General features: G+C 41.2%; 1 protein-coding gene and 1 long non-coding RNA gene across 4 annotated transcripts in view; one reads left to right on the top strand and one right to left on the bottom strand.

The window, feature by feature from the left end:
• Positions 1-15,245, bottom strand: part of LOC131137973 (uncharacterized) — a 58,049-nt gene that overhangs the window by 6,564 nt on the left and 36,240 nt on the right. For 2 of the 3 annotated variants that reach the window (XR_009132012.1, XR_009132011.1), the window contains exons 5-7: positions 13,974-14,098; positions 13,742-13,845; positions 11,630-11,763 (exon numbers count right to left, since the gene is read on the bottom strand). This is a non-coding gene — a long non-coding RNA (uncharacterized LOC131137973). Of the gene's footprint in view, positions 1-1,473; positions 1,556-1,662; positions 1,863-11,629; positions 11,764-13,741; positions 13,846-13,973; positions 14,099-15,245 lie in introns of those variants that run through there. The other variant, XR_009132010.1, reaches the window with a different exon arrangement.
• exoc3l2a (exocyst complex component 3-like 2a) lies at positions 161-14,411 on the top strand. The gene is made up of 13 exons (XM_058086476.1): positions 161-296; positions 1,666-2,221; positions 4,111-4,328; positions 4,447-5,206; positions 5,292-5,406; positions 6,601-6,711; positions 6,791-6,891; positions 7,009-7,119; positions 7,212-7,347; positions 9,140-9,262; positions 9,344-9,499; positions 11,668-11,789; positions 13,827-14,411. Exons 2-13 carry the CDS (start codon positions 1,686-1,688, stop codon positions 14,146-14,148), a joined length of 2,811 nt encoding a protein of 936 aa, XP_057942459.1. The 5' UTR covers positions 161-296; positions 1,666-1,685; the 3' UTR covers positions 14,149-14,411.

Here is a 15,245-nt window from a genome sequence, read left to right as displayed (position 1 = left end):
TACACAAATGTAATTAGTGTAACTAGAATGTTCCCCAGGGTGCAAGTGGGGTGGGGGAACTGGAGATTTTTTGAGTGTAGGAGGGGTCGAAAAGGGACAGGACGGGCCTTTCCTCAGGAAAACGTATCACCTTCCACCATAATAGCGCTCGTCAGGAAACCACAGGCGGCCACATTGCTCTCCTGAGTCCATGAGCGCTTTCAGACACTCTCGTCAGTCACACGCACTTTTTTTGTACAGCCCGCGCACTCCAGGATGACACTGCACTGAAAACACGGCAAGGATTTTCTTTTCAGGTAAGACACCTGAACTGTTTACCTCGGCTACGTTCTGATTTATTTGTGTCTGATGATTGGTTGTCGGTAACACGTCACAAGAAGGGACATAAAAATGACAGTAGTTAATGAGGAACTCTTTAGGTATGGAGATACTACTCGAAATGAACGTTCCTGAAGTTCCTCAGTAACCACTCCACTCTTTAGTTCTTTATTAGCTCCTCGGTAACCACTCTAAAAGTCATTAGTTGCTCAGTAACTCCTCTATTTGTTCTGTACCTGCTTTGCTTTCCAGTGGATACTGTCTCTAAAGATCTCATTAAATTAGCAAAGGCACACAATGTAAGCATCCAAAGTGCGGTCTGGGGCCCATTTTTGGGCCGCAGCTTGTTTTTTTTTTTAAATGTGGAAGGAACTCAGAGAAAACCCACGGACGCACGAAGAGAACATGCAAACTCCACACAGAGATGCCCAAGCAGAGATTCGAACCCTGGCTATGTGGCCAACAAGCTAACCACTCGGGTTAAAATGGATTTAATTTACATGCCGACAAATTTTGATAAATAAAAAAATTAATAATTCATTCATTGATTTTTTACCGCTTTTCCTCACAAGGGTTGCTGGAGCCTATCCCAGCTGTCTTCAGGCGAGAGGCAGGGGTACACCCTGGACTGGTGGCCATCCAATCACAGGGCACATATAGACAAACAACCATTCACACTCACATTCATACTTATGGACAATTTGGACAGTCGCTAATTAACCTAGCATGTTTATGGAATGTGGGAGGAAACCAGAATACCCGGAGAAAACCCACGCATGCACGGGGAGAACGTGCAATTGAACCCTGGGCTCCTTGCTGTGAGTCTGTGCGCTAACCACTCGAACACCGTGCAGCCCCCAAAAAAATTAATCAATGTTTTTTTTCATTATAACAACAATGAAACCCAGGATCCAGAAACAATCGGGCCTGGTTTTTGGGCATCGTTTCGGTTTTTGTAAGGCGAAAAAAAGGTTGCGAAAGACGTTAACGAAACAAAACATGACAATGTTGAGAATTCATTGTTTGTGAGTTTCATTGACGCTAAAAGTCATGTTAAATGTTTTCCCCAGTTTTCTGTATGGGAAACTTCTCGATAAAATGTTCATATTTTGGCGTGTTTGGAATGAGTAAATTTAAATGTACATTATTTCGTACCTGTAACACTGCTTCGGTTTTCATGCATTTTTGTCTGACTTGCTCTGCGTCAAGGAAACCTCCAATGGTCTTCACGGGAGACCTGAAATTACAGTTGATGGGGGACTTTTGTAATTAAAAAAAAAGACTAGAAATACTGAAAATAATCCACCAAGTAGATTAGACTAATACTCAGTTTTTTCTACTCACCAGTTGAAATCTCAAGTGCAACCATGCCCATCCTGAAGAAGCTCCCAGGTCGGTCAAAGAGCTGCCATGACTTCCCCAGAGTGAATGGCGAGCTGATCCTACCCAGGCTTGACCTGGACCTCAAGGACTTGAATGACCTGAAGGAGCTGAACAACCTGAAGGAGCTGAACAAGAACCTCAACCCTTTTGAAGACGTGGACCTGGATGAAGATGAGAGGAGCAAAGGTGACGTGGGCCTCATCATGGGGGAGGTCAGGGCTAACCTCCAGTACAGTGCCTCCCGTGATGGAGAAGAGGAGGAAAATGAGCTGAACGCCGAGAGGCACGGCGCAGGAAATCATAAAGGGAAGCCACTCAGGGGCACCCTGGAGAGGATTTGTGGCGTGTCGCCGCTGAAAACCCTTGGAAAACTTGGGAAGGGGCTCCGCAAATCCGGACGGAGTGTGTGGGGGAACAACTCTCTCCACTATAGCCCTGGGGACTCAAACACGCTCCCAACAGAGAGGGAAAAGAGGAAAGGACTACGCAGGAGCTCCGAAGGAATTATGACTCTCTTACGGTGAGGAGGGGTGGGAATCATAATTACAATTATGTTGCAAGCTACACCAGGGGTGTCCAAAGTGCAGCCCGGGGGCCATTTGCTGCAACATGAAACAACAACAGCAAAAAAATTGAAAAATCAACAGTAATTTTACAAAAGTAAAATCAAAATATTCACAAAAAATAGTTGGAATCTAATGAGATAAGTTGTAATTTTATGAGCATAATGTCGTAATATCACGTCATTTTAGTAGCCCAGTCGGAATAAGTCGAAGCAAATGAAAAAAAAAAAACAAACAAACAAAATTATGTAGTGGAAAAAGTTATACTGTTAAAAGAATAAAGTCAAATTGTTATGGGAATTAATTCATCATTATGAGAATAAAGTTGAAATTGTGGGAAAAATTGACAAAAACAGTCATTTTACATGTATAAAGTCAAAATATTAAAAGGAAAAAGTCAGAAATAGAATGTCAAATATGAAAATCATTGTTTTTTTTTTTTAAACATACTGAATATATACTTCAATTAATGCAACAAAAAAAAGCTACAAAACATTTTGGAGTGGTTACCATGTGACTATCCCAAGGTATGGCTTCCCCAAGATGGCGTGTGCTAGGTAAGCTAGCTTAAGTTAGCAGTTTAGCTTACCATTAAAGCCCATTTTAAAGCCAAAGCTCTATTAGGGATTCAAATATTACAATTCCACTGTTCGTTTGATATTGGCTTTTTTGCCGATAACCGATATGCCGATATTGTCCAACTCACAATTTCCGATACCGATATCATCCGATACCGATATGTGTAACATGACATACGTATGTATCTCATGTGGTGAAAAAACACATATATCAGTTTTCATAATCGGGGAAAAAATATATATATATATTACTGATATCGGGCCGATAATTATCGGTACCGATAATTATCAGACATCCCATACTTCTTGCTATTTTTTTTCAATTAAATTGCTGCAAAAGATGCCCACCTCTACTGTATTAATATATTTTAATATATATAAATATATAAAAATTAATATGTATTAATATATATATAACACACACAAATATATATATATATATATTTATATGATGTAATCACTGTACTGCAGTGAGTACTATTATAGAGAAAACCATCTAAAATGTACTCTACAGTCATAACCAAAAATATTAGCATGCCAAAAATCAGCCTTGACCAAAAACATTGGCCCCTTTGCCATGTTAGTATTTTTGTTTATGACTGTATGTCAGGGGTAGGGCAAACTATGGCCTGGGGGCCACATGCGGCCCGCCAAGAGTTTGAATCTGGCCCGCCAGTATTTCAACTTTGATCATACAAGGTGGCAACATGACTTGCAAGTCGGATGTCTTACTCAGTAAAAAAAAAAATAAAAATAATAATAATAACGTAAAATTCGATTTCTTAATTCGATGTGGTGCCTTTGAAGTGCTCCTGCAAAAACAGTTCATGACAACATATAATTCGCAATAATTTGCAAATAATTCAATGCATTCTGCATTATTATTCGCGAATTATTTGCAATTTTTTTTGAATTATTTGCAAATTATTTGCAAATTATTAGCAGAATAAAATAGTGTGTGTGTGTGTTCGTGTGTTAAATATATTTTCTGGCCTCCCCGGACAATTTTGTTAACTCAACCCAGCCCACGAGTTTGTCAAAAAGTTTGTCTCCCCCCGCTGTATGTGTTCCTATGGTTAACCAAGTGCTTACATCCTGCACTGTTATGTAATATGCTGTTGATTAGAGGAACTATATTTCCATCACATGTTGTATACTCGCTGTGCTTCCTGAATGGAACTATTTTTAACTCAAGCACGGCCTCTTCTGTTACCACGGAATCCATAGTTTTTATCTTTAAATCGTTTGGGTTCATGTTTGCTACGTAGCATCACAGGCCGTCGTAAGGAGGAGCGCAGAGAAAGCCTGCCCTGTGGGGACCTGAGCGCAGACAGCGAGGCGGAGGCGTCCAGGCGGCCCTCCTTCCTCAGGATGGTCAGTCTGGGCAAGCTGAAGAGGGAATCCATGTCCGACAAGGCATCTCAGGAGACGGAGGAGGAAGCAGAGGAGGAGGAGCCGGTGGTGAAAACCAGAGAGCCCCTCTCAGGTAGTGTACAGGGGAAAGTGAGAAGATACTTTTTGGGGGATAAATATATAAATAAATATCCAATATGTTTTTTTTCCAATGATTCCAACCAATTTGGTCTGTGATTTGATGTCAACAGTCCTGGAGATCCTACAGTTAGTCAACCACCGGGACCTTCTCCTGGCCGACACACACATTCAGGAGCTTGAGCGAGAGTGTGAGCTGTTGTCTCTCCTCCCAAACCAAACCAGTCCCACTTTGACTCCTACTTTCACCGCCTCCAGCCCTCCTGGCATCGTTCCCCTGTCGTGTTCCTCCTTGGATGACTCCCTGAGCTCCAATGCAACTCTGGATTCAAGCCGAAGGAAAGCAAAGGATGTGGAGCTCCTCTATGAGGCCTTGATGAAGGAGATGTGGGATGTGGTGCGCGAGTCTCTGCGTCAACCCAGTGCTGGACCCAACCTCGGGCTTGTCGTACTGGTGATTCAACAGGAAGAGCACGCTGACGCTGCATGGGCTCTCCGAGAGGAAACCAAACCAGAACAACATCAGGATTTGGCTCCTCAAGTCCAACCAAGCCACCGTCCCCGACGACTGAAGATGAAGTGGAAGGAAGCTGTGGCAGAAGCTGCCGACTGGAGCCTACCCCACCAGGTGGACACTCGAGCAGGCCAGCTGTCCTCGTATTTGGAGCGACTCAGATGTCGGATGGTGGATGACCTGGATGCGGCACGTAGGAACGCCGTGTCCATTTACCCGGAGGAGTTTTCCGCGTTCCAGGTCTATGTGGAAAGTTACCACAGAGCTGTGGCGAAACGCTTGAAAACCATGACCAGTGGCCCGCTACAGATTACTGACGTCTACTCGCTGTTGGACTGGTTCTACAACATCTACAACCGGTATATATATGTCTCAACGCTAGTACTATGCAGTACATTCACATAATTTAACTGTATTTCCTTAAAATACATTTTTCTCAACAAGGGATGTTCTGGGCACCATCGGCACGGCAACACCCATCAACTACGCCTCGCTGGAACCCATTCTGCCTCAAGATACGGTGGACAGGCTGGAAAAAGACTGCCTTAGTATTGTCAAGGTCAGCAAATAAATGTATCGTTATAGTCACAAGTCTATCATAATAGATGAAAATATGATCTGGAAACCTCATATTACAAATATACAACATAAGGTAGCCAGAAATATTTCAATATTGAACAAAGAAAAAATGTTCTCAATTCAGAAATCACTCCACACTCTTTATTCTACCATATCTTAATTATTGTGTGAAAATATGGGCTAATAACTATAAAAGCAACGGGCAACCCCCCCCGTCCCGACATCCTTAATGGCCTATCCCAGCTATCTTCGGGCGAGAGGCGGGGTACACCCTGGACTGGTCGCCAGCCAATCACAGGGCTCATATAGATATGTACATATTCATACAAAAAAAACAATCTTCACTCGCTAAATGTACTGCAAAAAAGGCCAGTAAGGATAATTCATAATGCCGCCTACAGAGAACATACTAACTCCTTATTTCTAAAATCACAAATACTTAAACTTGCTGATATAGTTCATCTTCAAACAGCTAAAATAATGCGTAAGGCTAAAAATAAATAACCAATTACCGAAAAATGTCATCCAATACGTCTCTACAAGAGAGGAGAAATATGATCTCAGGGAAGAACTACATTTGAAACACTTATATGCTAGGACTACGTTAAAAAGCCATAGCATTTCAGTATGTGGAATCAAACTATGGAATGGATTGAGTAAGGAACTCAAACAATGCACAACGATGAGCCAATTCAAGAAACAATACAAGCAGTTGATGTTTGCTAAATACAAGGATGAAGAGTCTTGAACCAGTCATGATGTGCTATATATATATATATATATATATATATATATATATATATATATATATATATATATCACTATATTGACGGTTACTATGGTACCCATTATGTCATTGTACGGTCATATCACCTTGTACTTTGGTACGAGGGGCATTATTTAAAAAAAAAAACAAAAAAAAAAACTCAAACTGTATTATGGAAAGCAGGAAGTGAACAAATGTAACAGTTACTGATTGTAAAAGTACCAGATGGAGGGGTAGGATTTAATAAGCTTTGCTTCTTCCTACTCCTTTTGGACATGTGGAACTGTGAACTGATTATGTGATGCATTCAATTGTAATCTGATGCATGTTCAAATGAAATAAAACCATTACCATTACCATAGTTCTGCAGAAAATATCAACAAACTCATTTTGTTGACGGTGTCTTAGGAGAAGGTAACAACGGAGCTGATTCAGGTTCTAGATGACGAAGAAAGACGATGGGCCCATAGTCTACACATCGAGGAATACCAGTCCCACCTAGCTCGCTCGGTTATACAGGTACTGTGTGATTTAGCAGTAAAAAGAACTAAACAAATACAGTTGTCTTAAAAAAAAACTGCGTTGGTCACAATTCCAGAGGCTGAAAGTGGATCTGGATAAATCTACATCCGTGAACCAGTTCCTCGGGGCAAGAGTGGCTCGCTTTAGTCTCATCGGTTTGGCTGACTTTCTTTACAGGTGAGACAGAAACCGAAATAGACGTCAATATCATGAAAATATAGTCAGGCTGTGACTGGGAAATACTATATTTATAATATCAAATGTATACATGTACATTGTACACCTTGTGTACAGTTTCCAGAGAAAAGTGGAGATGTTTCACGAGACGCAGGCAGAGTTTGGTGATCGAGGAGATGGATACGTTTCCAGGACCATAGCTCTGGTGAACTGTTGCCCTCCTCTCAGGTAAAAAACACCACGTTTCCCATGTTTATCGGAAATTGTTTAAATAAAGTTTTCGGCCGCTTGGGTTTTAATGCCACCTGTGCGCCCCATAGATCCTTTGTGGAGCGCTGCAGGCAGTGTGACCCACAGACCAGCGAGGACTCGGCAAAGAGAGCCAACTCTTCTCTAGACAGGATCATCAACCAGTCTGTCAGGGTTCTGGCTGACAGGCTGTTTGAGCACATCAGGGTGAGCATAGCATAGCATAGCATAGCATAGCATAGCATAGCATAGCATAGCATAGCATAGCATAGCATAGCATAGCATAGCATAGCATACTACAGTTGCAGCATCACTTTAGCTTCTATTTTGTCTAAAAATGTTCCTCATATGTTTCTCTGAAAAATGCCTGACGAGAAATAAAGTGAGACTAACCACTCCTCATTAGTTCCTCATTAGCTCCTTAGTAACTACTCCACTGATTACTGAGTAACCACTCTAAATTGATATGCCTTAGTCATTTGTTCCTCAGTAGTTCTTCGTTAACTTATCAGTAACTACTCATCAGTAGCTACTCGACTGTTGTGCTTTAGTTACTGAGTAACCACTCTAAATGGATGGTTCTTCGTTAGCTCATTAGTAACTACTCTACCGATGTGCTTTAGTTTGTGAGTAACCACTCTAAATTGATACGCCTTAGTCATTCGTTCCTCGGTAGTTCTTCATTAGCTTATCAGTAACTACTCATCAGTAGCTACTCGACTGTTGTGCTTTAGTGACTGAGTAACCACTCTAAATGGATGGTTCTTTGTTAGCTCATTAGTAACTACTCTACCGATGCGCTTTAGTTCGCGAGTAACCACTCTAAATTGATACACCTTAGTCATTCGTTCCTCAGTAGTTCTTAATTAGCTCATCAGTAACTACTCATCAGTAGCTACTCTAGTACACAACTAACTGTTGTGCTTTAGTTTACTGAGTAACCACTCTAAATGGATGGTTCTTCATTAGCTCATTAGTAACTACCCTACCGATGGGCTTTAGTTCGCGAGTAACCACTCTAAATTGATACGCCTTAGTCATTCGTTCCTCAGTAGTTCTTCGCTAGCTCATCAGTAACTACTCATCAGTAGATACTCTACTACACAACTAACTGTTGTGCTTTAGTTTGAGTAACCACTCTAAATGGATGGTTCTTCATTAGCTCATTAGTAACTACTCTACTGATGTGCTTTAGTTACTGAGTAACCACTCAAAATTGATGCGCCTTAGTCACGAGTTCTTCAAATAGCTCCTCAGCAACTACTCTACATGTATTTGCTTTAGTTCCTCAGTAACTACTCTAAATGGATATGTCTTAGTCATTAGTCCCTCATTAGCTCCTTGGTAACCACTCTACATGTATGTGCTTTAGTTCCTTAGCAACTACTCAAAATTGATATGCCTTAGTCATTAGTTCTTCATTCGTTCCTCAGTAACTACTCTACATTTATGTGTGTTAGTTCCCAAATAACCACTCTAAATGTGTGCGCTTTGTCATTCGTTCCTCATTATTTCTTCATGAGCACCCCAGTGCAGTTATGTGTACTAGTTCAAGAGTAACTACTCTAAATTGATATGCCTTAGTATGCACTTTAGTTCCTTAGTAACTAAGTTGATGTGCCTTAGTCATCAGTTCTTCATTAGTTCCTCAGTAACCACTCTACATTTATGTGCGTTAGTTCCTGAGTAACCACTCTAAATGCATGCGTCTTAGTCATTAGTTCCTTATTAGTTCTTCATTAGGTCCTCAGTAACTACTCTACATGTACGTATGTGTGTTAGTTCCTCAGTAACTACTCTAGTGCTACTACTCTCTGATAAAAATGAATGAATACTGATGAATGCTAGAGGGGTCATGGCTTCCAAGCGCTGTTAAAAAGTAGAAAGGCCTGAAGACAACCAAATGGGTAAAAAAGTAATGAGGGTCTCCAATCATAACCCGAGGACCACCTGTGCTCGCTGTAAGCCCCTCCCAATACTCCATTCTTGTTGTTTACAGCCGTTTTTTGACAAAATGATCAAGAGAAAGTGGCTGAACTACACGGAGACGTTCGAGGCCATCGAAGCCAGCATCAAGCAGCACTTCAAAAAGTTCCGAAGGATGGATCCTCCGCCCTATCAGGTGTGTGTCTGGCAGGATGTTGAAAGTGTCACTGATGGTTCAATGAAGATGAAAGTCATCATGGATTTGCTGAATGAGCAGACCTTGGTGGGTGAGGTGCACCGACGGGTCCTGGTGGAATATGTACGCGCCATCATGCGGGGACGCCTCATTTGTACCTCCTCCAAGATGAGGAAGAGGATGGCTTTCCGCTTGCAAGATGAAGCCAAACAGCTAAAAGGACTCTTTAAGGACCTGGTGAGTCTGTTTATTTTGCTTAGTATGAAAATGCGTGGTTGGTCATCTCCAACCAGCGGCTCCGTTTGCAAGGTACACACTCCACACTCAGCTAGGTACAATGCCAAGCCCGCTGACTGTGAATGGAGCCCTCCAACTTCCCAGGTCAGGAATAAGCCAGACGGTGTTGATACAGGAGTGAGCTCTGAAAAATGGCTGCCATCAGTGAGATGGAGATGGATGATCTTGGCTTACGTTAGCACTAAGTGGAGGGGGGGAAGAGGCCGTAAAACAACTATGCCTGACAGTGTGGCATTTGCCCCTTTCTGTGCACGAGTTCAAACAGGCGTCCGTCACCTCGGCTGACAACAGGAAGCTGCTGTGTTCAGAGGAAACTTCCTGTTCCTGTCAGCTGGCTAACTTTGAAGTGAGTCTAGGATGGCCTTGATGGCCTTTTTCGCTGAGGACTAGAATGAAGCGACTGCGGAAAATGGGAACTCGGGGTTGAGGGCAGCTTTTTAGTGATTGTTTTAAAAAGATATTGTTATTTTTAGCAAATGCCAAGCTAAAGAATTCCACAGACTTTTGGAGGAAAAACAATGGCCTGAAAAACAGTGGTGTTTGTTTTTTCATGCTAGCATTCTGTGCTAAAGTCAATTAGCATTAGAATCATGCTGAAAATTCATGTTCATGGACAGCAAATCAACATTTTTCACATACTTTTGGAGGAAAAACAATGGCCAGAAAAAATGTGGTGTTTTGTTTTTTCATGCTAGCATTCTGTGCTAAAGTCAATTAGCATTAGAATCATGCTGAAAATTCATGTTCATGGACAGCAAATCAACATTTTTCACAGACTTCTGGAGGAAAAACAATGGCCAGAAAAACAGTGGTGTTTGTTTTTTCATGCTAGCATTCTGTGCTAAAGTCAATTAGCATTAGAATCATGCTGAAAATTCATGTTCATGGACAGCAAATCAACATTTTTCACAGACTTCTGGAGGAAAAACAATGGCCAGAAAAACAGTGGTGTTTGTTTTTTCATGCTAGCATTCTGTGCTAAAGTCAATTAGCATTAGAATCATGCTGAAAATTCATATTCATGGACAGCAGATCACCATTTTTCATAGGAGTTACACTCCAGTGAAAGGTGTAAATAAGTAATAGATATGCCGTAAAAAAAAATATTTTTAACACACAGCTCTCTCCCAGCTATCCAAATCCTCCTGCTAGCTTGATGCTTCATAACATTTTCAATAAAAGTGACTGAATTATTATATTAGATTCAGCTCCACGACCTGCTCTCATTCTCTACCCAATGAGGTATTTATACGTCTTTTAATTTTTTTCTGCGCAAAAGGCACAAACAGTTGATGATTCAACTCCACATCAGAAGAAAGCATGTTTGGTGCAGTTTTAAGCCATAAGAATTGCCTTTTATAAGAATTTGGCCTGCATTTCTCCCATGGAAATACATGCGGCGCAGCAACCAGGAAGCGAAACGGTGTCTCGAAGGACATTTTAACCTGTGCAAAAATTGTTGTTTTCATGTAAAACAACCATTTTTGTGTTGTTTATGTTGTGGCGTCATTGTTTAGACATTATGGCTAAAAATATATAGCTAAATTTGGGCAAAGTTAATGCTAAAATGTTACCAATTATGCTCATTTTTCGGCCCTTTGTATTGAGTTGTGGACTCCTATAGAACAGCTACACACAATAACCTGCACAGAAAGCTTTCTAGATCTTCCAGAATCTGCACCTATTCCTATTTGTTTGGATTCAAGGGTCTGTTCTAATTCCGCCGAGCGGGGTAGAGCAGGTTTACAGCTTGTGTTCTGGAACGCCCATATAAGGAATTCCGGTTCACTGTGATGTCACAGGGAGCTGGTGTTAGAAAACAACTCTAAAACCAAGCTTTCAGAGCCATCCCAAACTTCTTTCAGGATTCACGCTCAAGCTAATATAGCATAGTTTAACACGATAATACAACATTTGAACAACATTTATAGGTCAGAAAAGTGAAAAAGCATAATAGGTCCTCTTGAACTGATATTTTGCTGAAAGCAACCTATGTTTTGCTACTGATTACTATAGAACGGCATCGTATCTCAGGGGGTTTGTGTGTGTCGTGTGCAGACAGATTCATACCTTGAACTGGACATGTTAACAGCTTTATGCTGTTTCAGGAATCAAGCGCATCCTGGTTGGACGGTCTCATCTGCCACATGGCTGACATCATTCTCCTTGAAGACACGCCCTCCATCCAGATGGAGGTTGCTGTCCTAGTGAAGGAGTTTCCAGATATTCGGTAAGGGAATTAAATTTATGTGTTAAGATATTTCTGACAGGAAAATATCAATTCTGCACGCTGTAACCCCCCAACGGGTGCCATATTATTCATGCTTGCTGCCACACATTTGCACTGTTGTTTTTGGCACACGGCCATATCGGGAAATGTATGAGTATGGATGTGTTTTTTTTGTCACAATGGATCAAAACAAGGAAAGGAACATGGATGCATATCTACATTAACACTGCTATTTTTGGAGAGAAGCACAGCGCTGTTTTGAGAGTGGATGAGTCTCAAAAGGCCTCTGTGTGGGGGGGTCGGGGGGTGGGGGGTGTACGTCCAAGGCGCTGAAGCTGTTTGTGCACAGATTAAGACTGAGATGACAGCTGGCAACCTTACGACCGCTTGTGACGCATAACTCTCCAAAGAGCAGACAGGAAGCGGCTGCCGAGTACTTCCAATTCCTGCTACCCTGCAGGAGACAGACTGGTGCCACGCTTGGATTCAAGAGGCGTGGCAGAGGAGGATGCGCTCTTTTTTGTTCACGATAAGGTGGACCCACTTCATATTTTAGTAACTGAAAAATCTCCTTTCGGTTTCGGGGTGACCTTTTTTTTTTGGTAATGGTAATGGTTTTATTTCATTTGAACATGCATCAGATTACAATTGAATGCATCACATAATCAGTTCACAGTTCCACATGTCCAAAAGGAGTAGGAAGAAGCAAAGCTTATTAAATCCTACCCCTCCATCTGGTACTTTTACAATCAGTAACTGTTACATTTGTTCACTTCCTGCTTTCCATAATACAGTTTAAGGTTTTTTTTTTGTTTTCTTTTTAATAATGCACCTCATACCGAAGTACAAGGTGATATGACCATACAATGACATAATGGGTACCATAGTAACTATCAATATAGTGATATATATATATAGCACATCATGACTGGTTCAAGACTCTTCATCCTTGTATTTAGCAAACATCAACTGCTTGTATTGTTTCTTGAATTGGCTCATTGTTGTGCATTGCTTGAGGGTCCATAGTTTGATTCCACATACTGAAATGCTATGGCTTTTTAACGTAGTCCTAGCATATAAGTGTTTCAAATGTAGTTCTTCCCTGAGATCATATTTCTCCTCTCTTGTAGAGAAATATTGGATGACATTTTTAGGTAATTGGTTATTTTTAGCTTTATGCATTATTTTAGCTGTTTGAAGATTAACTATATCAGCAAGTTTGAGTATTTGTGATTTTAGAAATAAGGAGTTAGTATGTTCTCTGTAGGCGGCATTATGAATTATCCTTACTGGCCTTTTTTGCAGTACATTTAGCGAGTGAAGATTGCTTTTTTTTGTATGAATATGTACATATGCCATACATTTTGTTGGTCTCTTTGGGTGGAGGCGGGGCCGGTAGCATATACACACACAGTGCAGAGGAAATGTGTGTATGAAAAAAAAAACGATCAAGCTGAATACACCAATAGAAATGTTACTTCTACAAGCTTTAATGTCATCCGTCAGACATCGGAATGCTTGAGTTTTAGTAGCCTAACAAAAGACTGGAAAGCAGTCGTCTGTTTAATCTATGGAAGCAAATTCCCAGCCGGCTTCCCCTCCAAACATGCCTATGAGTGGTGTAGTTGACTGAAAAGTGACCACGCCCATTAAGGATGTCGGGAGGGGGGGGGGGGTTGCCCATACATACCTTCGACAAGGTGACAAGTTCAAACGACAACAAAACAACTTTAAGTTTCTTTTAATGAGGCCACGCTCCCAAAACAAGAACAAAAAAGTGTAATTACTTTCGTTGTAAGGAATTGCGAGTTCATGTTTTCCGAATTAATGTTATCATCCCTCGTGAATATAAGTAGGGCATCCGTCAAGGAAATGATTTCCGAATCTTTGTTACAATACCGTATGTGCTTCCAAAGATTTACCAACAACTTCCCAGAAATGAGATGACTCACCTGGCTGTGATTCAAAGTCGTTGCCATCCCAACACCCAACCGAGCCAGACGTCCAAATTCACAGTCATGTCTTTCCTCCCAACAGGCAGAAACACGTGTCCACGCTGCTGAACATACGAGGCATGATGCGTCAGGCGGAGCGTCAGGAGATCCTCAACATTGTCAGAGACTTCCAGTGCAACTCCGCCTTAATCGGTCGGGATCGCGCCGTCTTTTCTGATATTCCCATTACCTCAGAGGTGCACTGCATTAGCATCGGATTCATGCGCCTCGCCATGGCTGTCACCAACTGGTTTTCCGAGCACCGGCCCAGGAAAAGACACAAGAAAAGTACACGAAACACAAGACCTCGATCCGCTGAGAGTGAGAACATGGAAGACATAAACAAACACAACAGGGAAGAATAGTCGTTTAGTGTGAAAGTAAGAAGAGCAGTTGCGGTCATACTGTGTTGAAATGAGATGTACGTGCACCTTGACATGTAAAGAAACTTGACTTGAGGTACTGCTCGTTCTGTACACTTCACATATTGTAGTTTTAGTCTGAGCTTAACAACAAGGAAGACGCAAAGATAACCCAGCCATATACTGTATACTATACTCATTTTTGGTTTCTACTTATATAATATATAGTGATGTGTTGAACTCTCACTGTGAATGATATGGATCCATTGCTGGAAACTTAATAAAGACCCATTGACTGGGTAGACTGAACCAGTTTCTTTGTTATTCAGCATTCACAGAAACATGTAAAAATTGGGATTAATTCTTGTTCATTTTAATGCCTGGTGCAACTAAAGGTTCCTTTGATTGGGTAAATATAATAATTACAACAAAAATGGCTCATAGTACTTTCATTTTTTTACTTTTGTTATCATCATTATATCAAGCCAAATGTACTTTGAGTTGTACCAGGCATTAACATGAAAAAAAGAAGGGTGGTCTAATAATCTAACGCACTTTTAATGCAAAAGTTGATCCAAAATCGGAGGAGAACGTCAAAGTCCAGCCATCAATCACCTGTCATAAATCGGGCCATTTTTAATAATAAGTTTTAAGTCATTTCACCTACAAAGCTATCCACAATCTGACCTCCTTCATCCACACAATCCCCCATGTCCCCTTCGCTCCTCAGACTCAAACCCCCTGGCACTCCCCTGTAAGACCAAGCTCCGAACCTGGGGAGACAGAGCCTTCTCCATTGCTGGCCCCCCTCCCCCTCTGGGACTCTTTGCCCCATTCACTCCGTGCTTGCCCCGACCTTCCCACCTTCAAAAAACAACTAAAAACCTACCTGTTTAAATCAGATTTTAAATGTCTGACTTTTTATACTGCTGCGCCCCACCCCGCTTTTAGCCTTGTTTTAGCTCTGAGTGAATGTTTGGGTATTTTAATTTCAATTTCAATTTCAATTTCAGTTCACAGTTCCACATGTCCAAAAGGAGTAGAAGAATTAATTTTAATTTTAATTTTAATTTTAATTTTAATTTTAATTTTAATTTTAA

This window comes from Doryrhamphus excisus, chromosome 11 (assembly GCF_030265055.1).
Source record: "Doryrhamphus excisus isolate RoL2022-K1 chromosome 11, RoL_Dexc_1.0, whole genome shotgun sequence".
In the NCBI taxonomy this organism is placed as follows: domain Eukaryota; kingdom Metazoa; phylum Chordata; class Actinopteri; order Syngnathiformes; family Syngnathidae; genus Doryrhamphus; species Doryrhamphus excisus.
This window is presented reverse-complemented; position numbering and strand designations above follow the sequence as displayed.